Source organism: Hylobates moloch, unplaced genomic scaffold (genome assembly GCF_009828535.3).
Source record: "Hylobates moloch isolate HMO894 unplaced genomic scaffold, HMol_V3 SCAFFOLD_18, whole genome shotgun sequence".
NCBI lineage: Eukaryota > Metazoa > Chordata > Mammalia > Primates > Hylobatidae > Hylobates > Hylobates moloch.
The window spans coordinates 67,043,243-67,064,346 of NW_026652293.1; the positions used below are offsets into that span (position 1 = coordinate 67,043,243).

Consider the following 21,104-nt stretch of genomic DNA (forward strand, 5'->3'; position numbering starts at 1 on the left):
TGCACCCCCACTCAGGGTCTGGTCTCAAACCTGCTACATTAGAATCTCGACATATGGGCCCCAAAATACATTGAATGTGTGAGTACTTCAAATATGTTACATCATTTGAAACTCTCCAAACCCTTGGATGTAAATGTGGTGAGGCTCAGAAGATCTATGTAACTTGCCCAAGGTCATAGCTAACAATACAGATGGAACTGGAACTAGGAGACTCCAAAGTCTAAGGTTTTTTTTGCTGCTTCCTAAGACCACTTCTTGAGAAAATTAATTTTTCTTTTCAATGTAATACAGCGTCAGTGATCACTCAAATATTGGTGAAAAGAATGAAAGAAATGAAAAAGAAAGTTATTCCAATGAATACTTACACTATTTAGCTCATTCATAGTAAGTCTTCTGAGGATAAATTCAGAAATGCTCTCTGTAGTAGACATGACAAAGTTCTGAAGAACAGTAGACACCTCATCTGTATGGGGGAAAAAAAGCATGCAACTAAAATGATAGCAGTTCTTTGGTACAAAACACACCAGATATTCTAGTAAATGTATAACTGGGCTAAGCACGTGAATCACTTGCCAAAAATAAATTTCAATAATATAATAATCATTCACCCCATGGGGAAAGCTATACTTAATCTTAAGTCACTTAGGAGTTCCAGTTGTGGGTAGGATGGATCAGGAACACTCTTCCCTCCACCACTGAACACAGCTATAAAACCTAGACAGAATGCATGAAGCAGCTATTTGAAAACTCTACAAGGAAAAAATAGCAGGTGGATTCAGAGAGAAGTAACACTGAACAGTGGTGAGTTTACTAATGTTTCTCCCTCTGGTCCTCCTCCCAATTGTAACCAGATGCAGAAGCAGTCAACAAGGTGGGCAGCAGAATGGGCACCAGCTTTCTGGTCAGGGAATGAAACAGGAGAACTCCAGGAGAGCAGACAGTGAGTACTGGATTCCAGAGAGGGAGGGATGCAGGAAAGCAGCCTCGGAAAGCTGTTTATGAACTCCTGGGCTCACCTCCAAGCTGCACACGCACGGATCTGATGCTAATTAGCACACCACAGACTTTCAGGACTGAATGAACAGAGTTGCCCACTGGCCAGTTCCCAGAGCAGCCAACAGATGGAATGCATGTGGCATGGGTCCAAAGAGCATGGCCAAGGAGGTGAAGACAAAACTGACAGCAGAAGCAGCACCCACAGAAGCTAAATCAGAATGTGAGGCCTCAACCTAACCAGGTTGACTGTGTACTGGACAACAGTATCAACATTCTCCACAGGATTTAAACAAGATTCAGAGTTTCATATTACAATATTCAAAACAGCTAGGATATAATCCAAAATTACTAAACATATGAAGAACCAGGAAAACCCCAGCTGATATGGAAAAAAAAAATCTAGAGGTAACACCAACAAGATGACTTGGGTGTTAGGATAGTTTGACAAAAGTCATTAAAGCAGCTCTAATAAAAAAGCTTTAGCAAGCAATCAATGACAATCTTGAAGGAAATGGAAACTAGAAATCCTCAGCAAAGAAAGAGAAGATATATAGAAAAACCAAATAGAAATTTTATAATTGAAAAGTACAATAACTGAAATAAATTCACTGAATGGGATGAATAACAAAAGAGATGCGAGAGGAGTCAGTGAACTTGAAAACAGATCAACAAAAATATGACATCTGAACAACAGAGAGAAAAATGGTTGAAAAAATAAGAAGCAGAACTAGAGATCTGCGGGATAATAACAACGATCTTAGTTTTTCATGCCATCACAGCTCCAGAAAGAAAAGAGAAAGACAGTGGGGCTGAAGAAGTATCTGTATAAAGAAATGGCTGAAAACTTTCCAAATCTGATAAAGGGCATAAACCTACAGATTCAAGAAGTTTCAGGGAAATCTAAAAGGATACATCCAAAGAAATTCATGCCCAGACAAAGGGCAGCCAAACTGCTAAAAACAAGCTTGATGAAAAAACAATCTTGAAAACAGAGAAAAATGACATTGCCAAAGAACAACCTGACGACTATGGAGTTCTCGCGAGAAACCAGAGGCAAATGGAACAGCATTTTTAAACTGATGAAAGATAAGATCTATCAAGCCAGGATTTTATATCCAGAAAAAATATCCTTCAGAAATGAAGGTGAAATAAAGATATCTCAGATGAGGGAAACTAAGAGAATTCACTGCAACAAATGTGTTCCAAAAGAAATGCTAAAAGAAGTTTTTTTGAACAAAAAGGACATGATGCCATAGGGAAATTTGGACTATCAGGAACAAAGGGCAAAAGAGACCTGTAAACATGTAAGTAAATATAACGGGCCCTTTTCTCTTGAGTTCTTTAAAATTTGTTTGTTGGTTAAAAGCAAAAATTATAACATCTTGCAGTGTTTTCAACAAATGTAAATATAAGACAACTACCACAGACAGGGGAAAGGAAGAAGGGCCCTATCAGAAGGGAAGTTTCTATATTCACTTCAAGTGGTAAATATTAATTCCAAACAGACTGCACAAAGTATACGTACTGCAATCCTAAGGCAACCACAAAAAAAAAAAAAGGCTGAATTTAAATGGAATACTAAATAATGTTCAAACTGCCCAAAAGAGAGGAAAGAGAGAAATGAAAATCAAAGGCCCAGTATGGTGGCTCATGCCTGTAATCTTAGCACTTTGGGAGGCCACAGCGGTTGAATCACCTGAGGTCAAGAGTTCGAGACTAACCTGGCCAACATGGTGAAACCTCATTTCTACTAAAAATACAAAAATTAGCAGGCATGATGGCAGGCACCTGTAATCCCAGCTACTCAGTAGACTGAGGCAGGAGAATCACTTGAACCCAGGAGGTGGAGGTTGCAGTGAGCCAAGATCACACCATTGCACTCCAGCCTGGGAAACAGAGATTTCAAGGTTCCTCTCTCAGTAATAGAAACAAGGAATAAACAGAAAATCAGCAAGGATAAGGAACTAAAAAACACCATGAAAACTCTTGGATATAACTGACATTTATTGAACACGTCAGCCACTAGTAAAATAATATTCTTTTCCAGAGTACATGAAACATTCACCAAGATAGACTATATCCCACATAAACTTAAAAAAATTTTAAAAACTGAAATAATATGATGTATGTTATGTGACCACAATGTAATTAAATTAGAAAGCAGTAACAGAAAGATAATAGGAAAGTCTCCAAAGATGTTTTAAATAATTCATGGGTCAAAGAGAAAGCGTCAAGGAAAGTTAGAAAATATTTTGAGCTGAAAATGCAACATGCCAAAATTTGTGGGATGTAGTTAAAGCAACACTTGGAGGAAAATTAATAGCACTGTCATTTCAGAAAACAAGAAACATCTAAAATCAACAATCTATGCTTCTGCCTTAACACTAAAAGGAAAAAAAGGCAAAATAAACCAAACACAAGCAGAAAGAACCAAACAGAAATCAATGAAATTGACCAAAAAAAAAAAAAAATCTATAAAAAAAATCAGTGAAACCAAAAAGGTTCTTTGAAAAGGTCAATAAAATGATAAACCAATAGCAAGCCAGACCAGAGACAGAGAGAGAGAGAGAGAGAGTGCACATGAGTAAGCGCGCGCACGCACGCGCACACACACACAAATTATCACTATTAGGAATTAAGAAGACAGAGCTAACACTACAGACCCAACAGGCATTAAAAGAGTAAGGGAATACTACAGACAATTCTACTGCCCCTATTCACAGATGACATGATTGTCTACAAAGAAAATCCCAAGGAACCTTCAAACAAACAAACTCCTAGAATTACGTCCTTCAGCAAAGTCACAGGATACAAGGTCAACATACCAAAATCAATCATATTTCTATATACTAGCAACATACAGTTAAAAATTGAAATTTTTAAAACTATCATTTACAACAGCTTCCCCTCAAAAGAAATAGTTATAAATCTTACAAAACCTGTGTAAGATCTATATGCTGAAAACTATAAAACTGATGAAAAAAATCACAGACAACCTAAGTAAACGCAGAGACAGGCCAGGCGCGGTGGCTCATACCTGTAATCCCAGCATTCTGGGAGGCTGAGGTGGGCAGATCACCTGAGGTAAAGAGTTTGAGATCAGCCTGGACAACACGGCAAAACCCCATCTCTACTAAAAATACAAAAATTAACCAGGCATGGTGGTGAGCGCCTGCAGTCCCAGCTACCTGGGGGGCTGAGGCAGCAGGATTGCTTGAACATGGGAGGTGGAGGCTGCAGTGAGCTGAGATTGCACCACTGTACTCCAGCCTGGGTGACAAAGTAAGACCCTGTCTCTAAATAAATAAATAAATAAATGTACGGAAATACCATATTCATGTATTAAAAGTTTCAGCATAAGAAAGCAATTCTCCAAAAACTGATCTATGCATTTAATGCAATTCCAGTCAAGATCCCAGCAGGACTTTTTTTTTTTTGTAGGTACATATAAGTTGATGATATAATTTATATGGAAAGGTAAAGGAACTAGAATAGCTAAAAATACTTTTGGACAAAAAAGAATTCGAAAGAACCACACTACCTATTTTAAGACTTATTATAAATCTACAATAACCAAAACCTTGTGGTATTGGCAAAGGAATAAACACTTAGATCAAAAGAACAGAAGACTCCAGAATTACATCAACACAAATACGGCCAAATTAATTATTTGTAAACAATTTTTTGAGATAGAATTCACAGAGCATTCAATTCCCCCATTAAAGGTATCTAATTCAATAGTTTCTTGTATAGTCACAGATATGTGCAACCATCACCACAGTCAATATTAGAACATTTCATCACCTCAAAGAGAAACCTCATACCCTTTAAATCATCAGGCCCTCAACCCCTATTTTCTCCCAGCCCTAAGCAACCCCAATCTACTTTCTGTCTCTGTAGATTTGCCTATTCCGGACATTTCATTTAAATGAGATCATATAATATGTGGTCTTTAGTGATCACCTTTCCCTTAAGATAATGTTTTCAAGGTTTATCCATGTTGTAACATGTATTACTACTTCATTCCTTTTTATGGCTGAGTATGTATAAACCACATATTATCCATTCATCTACCCATCTACTTTGGATTGTTTCCATCATGGCCAATTAATTTTTGACAAAAGTAAAAAACAATTCAACAGAGAAAGGATACTCAGTCTCTCCAACAAATGGTGCTGGTGCAACTACACCAGCAAAGGCAAAAAAACTAACCTTGACCTAAACCTTACACCTTAGAAATTAACCCTAAGAATATCACAAGTCTAAAAGTCAAATAATAAACGAAGGAGAAAAATCCTATATGACCTGGGGCTAAGGCAGAGTTCTCAGTCGTAATACCTACTGCACGATCCATAAAACAAAACAAAAATAACCTGGATTAGATCAGAATAAAAACTTTGGCTCTGCAAAAAGACACTGTTGAGAAAATGAAAAGATAAGCTGCAGACAAGAAGAAAATATGTGCAAATCACATATCTGACAAAGGACTAACTTGGCAGAAGATTTAATAGACACTTCATAAAATGCCGTATCTATCACTCTGAGAAGTGTTCATTAAGAGATTACATACATTAAAAATTAATTTAAAATTTTCATGTTACCCAGGGGCTATATTATATAGCCTCTGGAGTATCTCATGAGTCACTTGCCAGGTCAAGAAGCCACCAGCAAATGATTGGAAAGTAAAAGCCTTTATTAAAAAATTAAAAACTATAACCAATGAATATGAGAAAAACAGAATACTCTTGTCTTCCATATTACTCTGTCTTTTCTTTCTCCTATATAGTCAACTCCTTAAATATCAAACTTACATTAATAGCATAAAATAGATTTACTTTCCTCATATATACAAACCCATTCAATTAAAATAAATTTGAGATTTCAAGGGAAAGTTTAGGCCTTGGAGAAGAGAGAACAGAAAGACATGAAGAAAAGTAGCTGCCTTCAAGGCATCCAATATTATCATCCCTACCCCAGTGGCTCCTCTTAATTACCACAATACAGAAGAGCCTCTATCTCACCCTCAAGGCACATCCCCTGGTCACTGCCACATCTCTGAATTTAACACCCTGTCACAATATACAAACTGTGGGCAAAAATTCAAGCCAGAATAAAAATTATGGTTTGGGGCCGGGCACAGTGACTCATGCCTATAATCCTAGCACTTTGGGAGGCTGAGGCAGGTGGATCACCTAAGGTTGGGAGTTCGAGACCAGCCTGACCAACACGGAGAAACCCCATCTCTAATAAAAATACAAAATTAGCCGGGCATGGTGGCACATGCCTGTAATCTCAGCTACTCGGGAGGCTGAGGCAGAAGAATCACTTGAACCCGGGAGGCAAAGGCTGCGGTGAGCCAAGATCGCACCATTGCACTCCAGCCTGGGCAACAAGAGCAAAATTCCGTCTCAAAAAAAAAAAAAAAATTATGGTTTAGTTTCCTAGTCTATGCCTCATATAATTTATAGCAGTAAACTGAATTCCAAAAGAAGTGGTACCAGTATTAGTCAAAAAGCGATCACAGTCAAAATCATGATGAAGCAGCACTTTATCCCCATTAGGATGGCTATTATTTTTAAAAGCCCATTAACGAGTGTTGGAGAGGATGTGGAAAAACTGATACCCTGACACCCTGATACTGGTGAAAATGTAAAATGGTGCAGCCACTGTGGAAAAGTGTATGGCAGTTCCTCAAAAAATTAAACAGAATTACCATATGATACAGAAATTTCACTTCCAAAAGAACTGAAAGCAGGGACTCAAACAGACCTGAACATTGTACACCCATGTTCACAGCAGCATTATTCACAAAATAGAAGATGAAAAAAATCCAATTGTTCGTCAACAGATGAATGGATAACCAATTATAATCTAGACAAACAACAGAATATTATTTGGCCTTTAAAAGGAATCAAAGCATGATACGTACTACAACATGGATGGACCCAGAAGACACGATGTTCAGTGAAATAAAAATAAGTCAGACACAAAAGGACAAATGCTGTATGATTCCACTTCTAGGAGGTACCCAGAGGAGTCAAACTCATAGAGACAGAAAGTAGAATAGTGATTGCCAGGGCCTGGGGAAAAAGGGAAATGGGGAATTAGTGTTTCGCAGGTACAGAGTTCCAGTTCAGGAAGAGGAAAATTGGAGATGGATGATGGTGATGGCTGCACAACAGCGTGAACACACTCTATGTCACAAAACTGTACACTTACATATAGTGAAAATGTAAATTTTACTTTATGCATAAAACTATCTATGCGTAAAACTAACTGTATAAAAAGCTATGTCAGGAAGAAAAGTTCCAATAGACAAGAGATCACTTGCACGAAAAAAGCGAGACTCAGCAAAGACCAGACCCACCACAGTGACAAATTCAGCCAGTAGTGAGGGCAGAAGCAGTAATAATTATTGAAGGCTCATATAATCCAGTGTAATGAAAGGGAAGCTATATGTAACTAAAAGTAAGTTTCCTCAAATTTAAAAGTAAACATTATACAGTTGTTGCAGATTAAACATATAATCATGGAAACATCATTTTATAAAAACTGTATCTGCAGAATGACAATCCCTGAATCTCATCTGATTAGGCACAGTAAAGTGGTATTGCACATCACAGGCTGGAGGAAAACACAGCCGTCTGGACTGATGTCACTGTGAATTCAAGATCGCAACCTCAAGGGCGCGCTCAGCAAGCCCAGCAATCCTAGAGCACTGCCTTAGAGCACTCACAAAGCCTCTTTCCCAGACAGATGCTTATACCCTGTCCTCACACTGCCAACACTCCCACCCCTACCCTCACTCTATCTCCTCTTTCCTTACAAAAACAGAAAAAATTAGAAAAGAACTTTTACGACCTCCTATTTCCACCCACCTACCTGTACCTACCTCTTTCTATCAGTGCTCCTTCTGGAACCTTCTAGAACCACTTGTGCCCTGGATTCCATACACTCTCACCTATGCTTGGATGCCAGCCAGCAAATACCACCCCTTTATGTCTTCAAAACTTCCATCAATGAAATCACTTCCATCAGCACATAAACATGGTTATATTCACCTCTTAAGGAAACAAAAACAACTTCTCGTTCCTCACCACCAACAGCTCCATTTCTCTGCTGCTCTACATAAAAAACTTGCTATTTTACTCACTATTTTCATTTCTCTCCCTGAGTGGCCCCCATCACTGCCCCAAATTGCTTCCGTCGAGGTCACCACTGATTTCCATGTTGCTAAATTGGATGGTCAATTCCCAGTCCTTCTGTCAGGGCATCAACAGCCTCTGGCGTGGGATCCCGCCCTCCTCCCAGAAACACATTCTTTGCTGGCTTCCTGGTTTTCCTCTTCTCTGGCTATAAATTCCCCTAGGTATCCTCTGCTGTTCCTCTTCACCTCCCTAACCTCTGGACATTGAAGCCCCCAAGGTACTTGGACCCCTTCTCTGTCTACACTTGCTCCCCTAACACTCTCATCCAGTCTCATGACCTTAAATACCACCTGTATGTTAATGGCTCCCAAGTTTCTACCTCTAACTCATACTTGATAAGAGGGCAGATCTTAGGTTAAGTCTTCTTATTACAAACAGTAATAATAATAGGAGCGGGAGGAAACTTTGGGAGGTGAAGGATACGTCTATGGCTCTGATGGTGGTGATGGTTTCAGGGGTGTATACCTATCCCCAAACTCATCAAGTTGCATACATTAAATACGTAAAGCCTCTTAACACATCAATTATACCTCAATAAAGTAGTTAAAAAAATAATATCTTCTTGAGGAATAGCATATATGCGCTAAAAATCCTTTTCTAAAATTCATGGATGTAATAAAAGTCAAAATAGGAAGACAGAGTAACAGGAGGGCACTAAACAGGTAAATTCATTCTTAGGTTGCATGTGAGTACACAGGTGTTTAATTACTTTGCATCCTAACTTATATGTAACTTACATATCACACATTCTTTTGTCTGTATCCAAAATTATAGCAATTTTTCAAGGGCACATGTGACCCAGTTTTACACTGAAAGCACTGAGCATAGGAGTAAATAGTCAGGACAGCTCCAGTGAATTCAAATGTATGCCCTTAAGGAGTTGAAAGTCTTATAAAAAATTACCGTATTTTCATAGCATTTGGTTCTGCTACTATCATTATTAAAAAAAGGATATTTCATAAGCATATATTAAAATATAATCATATCAATTTTATTCTCAGGTTCAACCTAATACTAATACTCCTCTAGAATTTTTAAATAGGAAATTTCTAAAACTGCAAATGAGACTGGTCAGGAAGGACTGGGAGGTTCACCTGTCACTACTCTCATCTCTGATGTCTATGGATTTTCAACTGCTGTTTTACATACCTTAGTTTAAGGAGAGAAGAAAGAGCTCAATGCTTCTACTACTATCACTAACTTTCTCTGTGAAGTATTTTCTACTTAAAAGGTACTCAGAGATGAACATATTTAAAAACAAGTAATTATAAAAGTACTGCCATTCTCATGCTTTAGCAGAGTGGCAATCAGAAATGGATCCTGCTTAAACATATACAAAATAGTGATCATTTTAAATGGTCTAGAAATCAATAAGCATGCATAAATTTTTTAAAAAAGCAAATGAAATTACATTATAGTAACCAACACATATAAACTACTAGAATGTCAACTCACGAGAACAGATGGTTGCACCTTCACCACTGTATCCCCAGCACCATTGGGAGATACTCCATAAATATTTTTCTTAAATTATATAATTTCTTAATATCTAATTATATAATTTCTTAAATATATATAATTTCTAAATTATATAAAAAGTTTTCTTTTTATTTTAAAAAGTCAGAAGTTTCCTCTCACTCTAAATACCAATGCTATATCAAGCAAGATACCAAGAGCAACAACTTATCCTCACCATCTTGGACACTGGAACCTTTCAACCTGCATGTGTTCAACAGCTTCAACAGCAACTGGAGGCATCTGTCAGTCTTCAGCAAGGGCATGTAGGCATTGGTACCAAACTTCATAAGCACATCCAGAAGAGGGTCTAAGAATATCCGCAATACATTCTCTGTTCTCTGCTTTCCGCTAGACATTAAAAGACACGCCAAAATCAACCATTTCAAAAGCATAAGCAAATTGCTTCCCACCTATAATTGGGTGAAAACTGGTTAGCTAATGGATCCAATTAGACAAAGTTACGCTCATGAAAGACCCAGACAACCAGCAGCTACAAGGACTCATCTTCCGGTCCGTGCTTTCCCGTGAGGGTGGCAACTCACTCAAGAAAGCACAGGGAAGAACCACTGTCCTCAATGCCAGGTACCAGCAGGAAGGAAATCCTATACCCAATTAACGTGTAAATTAAATTGATGAGACCCTGCTTCCATAATACAAAAATATAAAACCAAAACAAACATAAGTTAGTCAAGGAAATAGAACATGTTTTTAAAAATCAAAAAAAAAAAAAAAAAAAAAACCCCTAAGGATTCATTAAAAACTGTTAACCAACTTTTTTTTTTTTTTTTGAGATGGGGTCTCACTGTCACCCAGGCTGGAGTGCTGTGGTGTGATCACAGCTCACTGTGGCCTCAACCTCCCAGGCTCAAGCAGTCTTCCCACATCAGCCTCCTAAGTAGCTAAGACCACAGGTGTGAGCCACCATGTCCGGCTAATTTTTCAATTTTTGTAGAGACGGGGTCTCACTTATTTTCCCAGACTGGATAACCAACTTCGGTACAAAATCTTTGTCTAGAAAAGAGATTTGATGTAAATCAAATTAACTGTATGTCATGCAAATATCCTACCTGATCTACCTAAAGATGCTGCTTATTGAAAACTATAATCTAGTGAAAACTGACCTGCTTCCATTCTCACAAAATATAAATAAGATTGTTTTATCTTTATTACCGTTTTTTTAATTACGTATTTTACAAAGGAGTCAAATCCAGTAAATCTCTTTACCTAAACTTATACTGGAATCTTGTAATCTATTTCTAATATTCTGATATAAAACCAGTGATTATTGTATATGGTTTTGTAATCTTCTCTAACTTAACATTAAATTTTTTTCAGATGGAGTCTCACTCTGTGGTCCAGGCTGGAGTGCAATGGTGCAATCTTGGCTCACTGCAACGTCCGCCGCCCAGTTCAAGTGATCTTCCCGCCTTAGCCTCTCTAGTAGTTGGGACTACAGACATGCACCACCACGCCTGGCTGATTTTTGTATTTTTAGTAGAGACAGGGTTTCACCATGTTGGCCAGTCTGGCCTCAAACTCCTGACCTCAGGTGATCTGCCTGCCTTGGCCTCCCAAAGTGCTGGGATTACAGGCATGAGCTACTGTGCCTGGCCATCTAATTAACATTAAATTGTTAAGTTTAACATTTAATTTACCAATTTAAAAGCACCAATATGCCCTTATTCCTATTTGTTATTAACTTTAAACATTTCTTCAGTATACTGTTAATGTTCTAGTACCCTCCCTTGATACCTTGTGATGAACTCACTTCAATCATTCAAAAATCTGAATACACATCATAATTCTGATCAGGATTTTTTTAAATAGGTTTTTTTCAATTATAGGAACAATTACCTATATTGAGTCTTCATTCCTTCCACATCCACAGCCAGCAAGACCATCAGAGAAACAAGCTTGGCTTCAAACCAATCAGGCATAAAGCAGTTTTCTCCTGCTTAAATAAACAATAGTTAAGGTTTGCAAAGCATTAACAAAATCCTTCAAGGATGATGCTTCAAAAAAAACCCACTAAATGATTATGCCTTATTAAATTATGAGAGAAATACAACTGAGATGAACTACAGTAGAACACCCTAGAGCATGGCTCATTGTTATACATATCTATTTCAACATGAACAAAAGAGAAATTTGTGTGCCTGCTACATGCCATGCAATTACCTGGGTGCTGCAGACACAGTGTTTCCTGTGCTCATGGAATTTAGAGTACAAGAGAAAAGCATTGATCAAAGAATACATAGAAAATTGCAATTATAGTGAGGGCTATGAAGGAGAAGGACATGGTGCTAGTGAAGTCTACACTAGGAAGACGTGCCCTCATCCAGAGAGTAAGAGTAAGTTTCCCTGAAGAAATGACAATTGGGCTGAGTGTGACGACTCAAGAGGAAAGATGAAGGGACACAAGAACTTTCTAGACAAAAGGAAGAGCACATCAAAGGTCTTCTGGCAGAAGAAGGCATGCCATATTCCAGAAAATAAAACGATGCTCATGTGTGCACTAAGTGACAGGGAGTAGCAGAAACTGAAGTGGCATAAACAGGCAGGGGAGAGACCAGGAAACCTTGCAGGCCATGCAGAGGACCTTTGTCTCTGCCCTAAAGGCAATAGGAAGCCACTGAAGGTTAAAGGGAATATATACAAAGAAGTGGAGGAAAAATGTCTAAGATGAAAATTTATATTTTGAAAAGATTTATCTAGGTACCATGTGGAAAAGATATTGTAGACGAAGCAAGAGTAGATGCAAGGTAACTCCGTAAGAGGCAATTCTAGTATTTCAGCTAAGATGAGTGTTCCCTAAAATGTGACCAGAAATGAGATTAAATGAATGAAGACACAAAGGCCATGGTCTCTCAGACTCTATCTGACCCCCCACTTTATGTCTGCTTTAATAGAGACTAACATATTTACTTCAAATAATCTTCCAATGTAACAGCATAGGACATTTACCAGACACAGACAGACCAAAAAAGACTAAAAACACAAAAGAGAAATGTTCCAAGAAGAATAAACTCATGCATTTTGGAAGGATAATTATCTGATCATTTAAGACCTATTCCATGGTCAGATTAAAGGAATCAGGAGATGAAAATGACTTTGTGTGAGACAAAGCTAGGAAATTTAATACATGTTAAATTCGAAGATGCGATTTTCCTAAATTATCACCAATGACTTTAATGAAAAGGAAGCATCAGGAATGTAAAAAGAATCCTAATTAATGAATCTGTTAAGAGTGCCTCGCTAATGTTGTCTTATACATTTCCTCAAAGAAAGGATCTTTGTAAAATTGATGTTGCAAAGTATCTGCTGAAAAAGAAACTAACAAAACTATCCTTTTAAACACAGCTTTTGTTTAAAATTGTTTTTCATAATCAGTTCATACTAAACGTGCTTTAAAAACGAAAAAGATAAACACGTATTTCCAATGCACATATTTCCACTACAGAGGCTCCAAAACCCTATCTGCAGTATCTAGTTCACAAGGACCCAGTAATTGTAGAATAAATAAATAACTTTGTGTCCACTTCTTAACTCTGGCAACTTATCAGTTTCCTTAAACATAAAATAATTTAAAATCTCAAGTCTCAGAACAGATAAAGTATTAATACAAGTTAGGAGACAGTATCTTTACTTTTTTTTCCACATTATTTTAATGAAATGCAAGTTTGGCATCAGTAAATCATCATATATTTCATAAAGCCTAACTCTCAGTCTGAAAAACTAGTTAAAAGTTCTTTGAAAATATTTTGGTTTTATCAATCCATAAAAATGATTGCAGACTTACTTTCCCAAGCAGATGACTTAACATACTCTTGAACAAGGCTCTTCACATAAGCATTTAAAGATGTCTTGTGAAGTCCAGTGTAGCTACACGTAGGGGATGGCTTAAAATAGCTTTCATTAACACGTAGCCAGTCACACAGCTGGAAAAGAAAACAGTTATTACTTTATTTTAAAAACCTAACCAAACAAAGGGTTTCTAATCTCCTTAAGCCACGTTTCTTTCTTTCACGATAAATCAAATTTAAATAATTGAATACAAAGTAATAAACCATTTACTATCATACTTGAGTTCCACAGACAGTAAAAACAAAAAAACTATGTGTATATATATGTATGTATGTGTATATGTATGTGATAAATATATGAGATATATATATATATATACACATATATATGTGTGTGTGTGTGTGTGTGTGTGTGTTTTCTAATCTCCTTCAAAGAATGCATAAACTTCATTAACAGGCAAAAATTTCTAACATACCTTATATAAAATATACATTTTAATGAGGTAAAGATCGCTATAAAAAATAACGCATTACATAAAATAAATTATAACCTTCAACTAAAACTTCTTCCAGCTTCACATACTAAAACAAGAAGTTTTATCTTTGAGAGAATGTAGAATTTGAAATTTAAGTTATAATCCAAGTTCCTACCCTCCTCACAAGTTTATTTTCCATCATACGTGCATATTAAAATACCGTATATTAATTTAAAAGAGAAACACTGTCCGAGGCCTTCTCCATTACATCTCTTAGAAGGTTTGCAAATAAAAGTCACATAATTTCACAAGTCATCTTTGGTCACGTGTAATAATGGTGAAACTTTTGTTTTAAAATCTAAACATGCTCTCAATTTCCTTTTTATAATATCTGTCTTAATAAGCAAATTCAATAACTGAGTTTAAATATGAAGAAAATTATGAAATGAGTCTTTCTAAAAAGTAAGCATTTTTGAAAAATTATTTTTTGTGTCCATTAGGGTTACCCAAAGTTTACTATAAGGAGGCAAAGGAAGAATACATCACCTGACCAAAGACAAAACTGATGAATGACTGGATGAATGAAGTGGTCAGGACTAAAAGACACCACACAGGTACAATGAGTGAGCAAGTCAATGACGCTAAAGGAGGTTGTTCTGTGTAGGTCTTTATCAAGTAGGATAATCTTAAGATATTATCTGTTTAACAGTGAGGTCAGCCGGTATTTGTCTTTTAACAGTACACACTTTTCTTTGTATTCCTCTAAAACTGGCCAGACTACGTTGCCTAATTATTGCTACAAAATATGTGAGGCTTTTCAAATCTTGTATTTCCACAGGCATGATTCTGCTGTACCAAAATTATTTTTGACAACTAAACTCTAATTCATATTTGATTTTTTCCTTTCCCTCTATCAAATCTGTCACAAAATTCGGAATATTTTCCCTTCAAAGAGTTTTCATGTCAGACTTATGGTTTAAAATGACATCTAAATGGCAGTCTCTGGGTAGGCAGGCTCCCTTGATTCCCCATTAAAATACAAGTCTCAAAAATCTACTGGGACACATAAAGAGAATGAGAGGACAAGCCACAGACTGGGAGAAAATATTTGCAAAACACATATCTGATAAAGGACTGGTATCCAAAGTATTCAAAGAACTTTTAAAACCTCAGCGTAAGAAAACACACAACTTAATTTAAAAATGTGCAAAAGAAATGGATACCTCACCAAAGAAGACATACAGATGGTGAATAGCATATACAAAATGCTCAGCATCATCTATTTTCAGGGAATTTGGAATTAAAACAATAAGACACCACTATATAGCTACTGGAGTGGCTAAAATCCAGAACGCTGACAAACCAAATGCTGAAGAGAATGTGGGGCAGTAAGAACTCTCATTCTTTGCTGGTGGGAATGCAAAATAGTATGGTTCAAAAGACAGCTTAGCAATTTCTCATAAAACTAAACATAATCTTACCACTCAATCTGGCAACTGTGCTCCTTGGTATTTACCCAAATGAGTTGAAAAGTTATGTCCACACAAAAACCTGCACAAAGATGTTTATAGTAGTCTTACAACTGCCAAAACCTGGAAGCAACCAAGGTGTCCTTCAGTAGGTGAATGGATAAATAAACTATGGTACATCCAGATAATGAAGTCTTAGTAAGCACTAAAAAAAAAAATGAGCTATCAAACCATGAAAACACAGGAAGGAACCTTAAGTGCATATTACTAAGTGGAAGAGCCAATCTGAAAAGGCTGGGTCCTGTATGATTCCAACTATGTGGCATTATGAAAAAGACAAAACTAGAGAGAGTAAAAAGATCAGCTGCCAAGGTTTGGGGGAAAGGAGGGATGAACAGGCAGAGCACATAAAATTTTTGGGGGCAGTGAGACTATTCTGTATGACACATCTGTCAAAGCCCATGGAATATACGATGTGAAGAGTGAACCCTAATGTAAACTATGACCTTTAGTTAATAATAGTAATCAATATGGGGGTCATCAATTGTAACAAATGAACCACACTAATACAAAATATTAACAATAGGGGAAACTGTGTGTAGGGATGGGAAGAGTGGTGTGGGAGTATGTGGAAACTCTCTGTACCTTTTTTGTGTGATTTTTTTTTTTTTTTACATCATTACTTTATTTTTAAAATACACTGAGACAGGGTCTCACTATGTTACCAAGGCTGGTCTCGAGCTCCTGAACTCAAGCGATCTGCCTGCCTGGGCCTCCCAAAGTGCTGGGATTACAGGTATGAGCCACCATGCCTGGCCGGAACTCTCTGTACTTTCTGTTTAATTTTTCTGGAAACCAAACACTGTTTCAAAAAATAAAATCTATTAATTAAAAAACTATTTAGGGTGAGCTACATGAAAATGCCATTTCTATAGGTTTAAAATGACTGCATATCAATGATTTTACATGACTTAACATAATAACTAGATAATTAGATAATAATGAGAACACTATGTAACAAAAGTTATAGGATACAGTCAAAGCTACACTAAAATATATACATACATATATGTAAGTGCTTTCAAACAAAAAAAGAATTGAAATCTGGATTCAACTATAAACCACCAACTATGAGCTTCCTGAGGGTAGTCAACATGTTTCTCTCACTGACCACTGTATTCCCAACACTCAGCACAGTGGCTGGCCTGTGGGAGATATGCAATACATAGTTCTCAACAAATGACTCCAAGACATTAGGAGGCAGTCAAAACAAACGAAAGGAGAGTCAAAGATGAAACAGACATTGATGCATTACAGAACCGAAAAATCAAGGGGAACAGATAAAGAAATCTAAGAGCTGGCTCCTTAAAAACAAATAAACAATACAACAGGCAAATGCCTCACTCCTTAAACCAGGGCGAAAAGACATTAGTAATACTAGATATTTACATTAAATATGGGCTAACAGTAGCCTAAAGCTTTTTTACATGAATTTTCTCTTTTAAACCTCACAACTCATACAACAAAATAAATTCCAGCTAGATTAGAGTCCACAATTTTAAAGCTATGCCTACTAGCTGCAGTGAATAGGCCTTATTCGAATACCTGAACAAACAAAATTGGACATCTGACCAAACAGAAAGAAAATAAATTTTTAAAACACTGTTAGTTTTTTTAGGTGTGATAAAGGCTTATTTTTTAAGCCCTTTAAACTCCTTATCTTTTAGCAGTACATATTCAAAAATTTATAGATGAAAAATAAGATTTGATAGGATTTGATTCAAAATAATTGGGAGAGGAAGGGAGAGTAGGGGGTCCAGGTCAAAGAAGACCGGCCATGAGCAGCAATGGTAGATGATGGGTGATGGGTACATGAGAGTTCATTATACTCTTCTAAGAATTTTTAAAATTTTCATAAGTAAAAAGCTACCAGGAAAAAACTAAACAAAATCAAAAATCAAAATGAAACTGAAAAGATGCCCGAACTTACAAATTGTAAGAGAATGATAAAATTACACTGAAATGCCCTTTCCCATCCTTCAGACTAGTAAAAAATCCTGCTTCACAACAGGCACTACCATACCCTGTGAAACTCCCGCAACCCTATGGTAGGCCCCAAAGATACCGAGGTCCTAATCCCGGAACCTGTGAGTGTTACCTTATGCAGCAAAAGGAGCTTTGCAGATTAAGTATTCTCAGATGGGGACATTATGCTGGATTATTTGAGGGGGCCCAATGTAATCCTAAGTGTCCTCATAAAAGGAAGGCAGAGGCAGATTTGGCCACAGAAACAGAAGAGAAGAATGTGATATGAAGACGAAGCAGAGATCTCGAGATGCCAGGCTGCTGGTTTTGAAGATGGAGAAAGGACCATGAGCCGAGAAATGCAAGCAATACAGCTCCAGAATTTGAGGAAGCGGACTCGCCCCTACAAGGAAGCACGGGCCAGCCAGAATCTTAATTGCAGACGAGTGAAACGGATTCCAGACTTCTGGCCTCCAGAACCATAAGGGAATAAATGTATGTTATTTTAAGCCACCAAGCTGGTGGTAATTTATTACAGCAGCCATAGGAAACTATGGAGGGAAACTGGGCAATCCCCAGAAAGATTACACAGGCACCCAACCTCTAACCAGCAATCCCAATTCTAGGACTCCATTCTGCAGATGTACCTGCAGACTATTCATTTATTGTGGCATTGTCTGTAAAAGCCACAAGGCTGGACAACTCAACAGTTCAGCAATGGGGGAAGTTGAATAAATGATGGTACAACCACCAGATGGAATACTATGCAAGCTTTACTTTACAAAACACTACGCAAGCTTTACTTTACAAAAAAAGACTAAGAAGGGTCTTTGCCTACTGAGATAAAGAAATCACTATGAATATATATTTTAATGAAAACTTGCAAGGTAGTAAGCAGAGTCTATATCAAAAACACCTTTGTTTGGGCATGGGGTGGGGTAGGATAACGATCCAGGCAAGATAGAAGAGCAAAACAGAAATAAGACACTTCTGACCAATAGTTTTAATCTTCAGATCGCATAAATTCATTACCCATTCAGCAAGCAAAGCTAAATTTTTTAAAAAGGAACTAAAAAAAATTTTTTTGCAATAGGTATAACAACTTGTCAATACCCTTAATGTAAAAAGAGCACTTACAAATCAAGTAAAAAAGAAAAAAAAAAAACACTAAAATCCCAAAACAAAATGGGGAAAGGACAATAATCGACAATTCACAAAAGAAATACTACAAAGACATGAAAAAATGTTTTAAAAAACAGTGATCAGGGTAATGCAGATAAAGTCACCAAATGCTGTGTTTCATCTACCAAAGTGGCGAAGAATTTAACATGCTGATACATTTGGTATTGTATCACTGTAGATAAAGTGGATGTCCACTGTCATACTTTGAAACCTCTCTCAATCTGTATCAAGAAGCTTAAAATTATTGAAATACAGCAAATTCAATTTTCTGAATTTATCCTAAAAAACAGGTATAAATAAAAACATATAGGAGTAAGTTTCTCCCAATGTTATTTACTTTCTGCAACAGGGTCTCACTCTGTCGTGCACACTGGAGTGCAGTGGCCCAATCTCAGCTCACTGCAACCTCCGTCTCCCAGATTCAAGCAATTCTCCTGTCTCAGCCTCCCAAGTAGCTGGGACTACAGGCACACACCACCATGCCCGGATAATTTTTGTACTTTTAGTAGAGATGGGGTTTCGCCATGCTGGCCAGGCTGGTCTCGAACTCCTGGCCTCAAGTGATCTGCCCTCCTCAGCCTCCCAAAGTGTCACTGCGCCCAGCCCAATGTTATTTATAAAAGCAAAAACTTTGAAACAAAGTCCAAGAAAAGGAACTAATTCAATAAATTTTAAAAGATATAATCAACTGAATTTTTACATCTTGAAAAATTACTTAGCAACATGCTAAAATGCTCATATATATGTGAATACAAAAAAATAAAATTTAAAACAGTTTAATCTATATTTAGAAAGATCGTATGTATTATTTTAAATACACATATACTTATCTATAATGAGAAAGCAAGTAAGAGAATACGTATATTCATGGGGAAAAAGAATTAAAAACTAAACCAAAAAATATGAATTTAGTTTGATGGTAGGCATTACAAATGATTTTTATTTTCTTTATATGGTTCTACATTTTTCAAATTCCACATAATTAGATGCATTGTGATCAAGAAAATAAAACAAAATTCTATTTTTTAAAGGCCACAATTTGCCCCTTCTTCATTTCTCAAAAACTATATAACCCAGAGGGGATAAAGATCAGAACTCAACCACATAAATAACAAATACGCACTGAAGTCAGTTGTATAAACTAAACCCCGTGGTTTACAAAAAGAGGGAGGAGGCTGGCCCTGAAGAGTCCTGAGGAAAAGGGTGGCATAGTAAGAGGCCTGGAGGCCAGGGACACGACATCAACAAGACATCATCACAAGGAAAGAAGCTTCACATGAGGAGGGTCTGAGCTAGAGCCACAGCGGGGCATGGAGAAGAGGAAAGATATTTATGAGACAGGAGGATTTCATGATGAATTGGATGCAAAAAGTCAAGACAAACTCAGAATTACCAAAACATAAGGACTGGACAACTGGGTGGAGGAAGGGGCCATTCAATGACAGAAAAAAGAGAAAGAGGAGTTTGTGTCACTTACTGTGTTTGAGTCTAACATCGTCATTATTCCTAATGCATCTCATCCAGAGTTGAGATCTGCCCACTAGCAATATCTTTTCTTCTAAATAGGTCTATCTCTACTGCAAACATTTTCCTCTCTCCCACCTCTCCATAAGCATCTTAGCAGAATTAGTTAATTCCACTCAAAGCAAATACACAATATTTCAAAGTCTCTGTTGACAGATAACAAAGCAATCATTATATTTTATATAAATGGCTACTAAGAAATTCATTAAGAAAACCATTTTTTATAATTTTCAAAGACTTTATTAAATTATCTTCAATCTCACCGCTGTCCACAATGACGTTCCTCGTCCTAAGGATTCCTCTTGTCTCAGAGACATGAGAAAAGTTGAGACATCAGAAAGTGACACTTTTTCCTGGACAGGGCAGGAAAGGTTTTAAAAATTACTCATGTTAAAATGTTTAATTGAATAAACTAAAACCACTGTGGAGGCAACCAATTCTACTATTTAAAGTAGGTTATCATTAGCTAAATCAAAAGAAAGCAAATACCATTAGCTAAATCAAAAGAAAGCAAATAAAAAGAAAATATTATTCAACTTTTAACATAAAGATGCCATGTTAACTTAAAATTGAGGTTACTATCTTAAAGATGGTCACAATCTTAAAAAAAAAAAAAAACACCATTCTGTAAGAAGAAATTACTTTCAATCAAAATGTGAGGACAGGCACGGTGGCTCACGCCTGTAATCCCAGCACATTGGGAGCCCGAGGCGGGTGGATCACCTGAGGTCAGGAGTTTGAGACCAGCCTGGCCAACATGGCAAAACCCCGTCTCTCTTAAAAATACAAAAATTAGCCGGGTGTGGTGGCAGGTGCCTATAATCCCAGCTACTTGGGAGGCTGAGGCAGGAGAATCACTTGAACCTGGCAGGCGGAGGTTGCAGTGAGCCGAGAATACACCAC

The 21,104-nt window shown here is 37.0% G+C and overlaps 1 protein-coding gene across 8 annotated transcripts in view; it reads right to left on the minus strand.

Moving 5' to 3' along the window:
* Positions 1–21,104, minus strand: part of TARBP1 (TAR (HIV-1) RNA binding protein 1) — a 90,941-nt gene that overhangs the window by 48,701 nt on the left and 21,136 nt on the right. For 7 of the 8 annotated variants that reach the window (XR_009210900.1, XR_009210901.1, XR_004245173.2 and 4 more), the window contains 5 exons: positions 20,465–20,554; positions 13,522–13,660; positions 11,577–11,676; positions 9,898–10,070; positions 366–463 (listed from right to left, as the gene is read on the minus strand). Coding sequence is in view for 5 of the 8 variants with exons in the window: in XM_032137586.2 (XP_031993477.1) it covers positions 366–463; positions 9,898–10,070; positions 11,577–11,676; positions 13,522–13,660; positions 20,465–20,554 (600 nt within the window). In the remaining 3 variants the exon portion in view is untranslated. The remainder of the gene's footprint in view (positions 1–365; positions 464–9,897; positions 10,071–11,576; positions 11,677–13,521; positions 13,661–20,464; positions 20,555–21,104) is intronic. The other variant, XM_032137587.2, reaches the window with a different exon arrangement.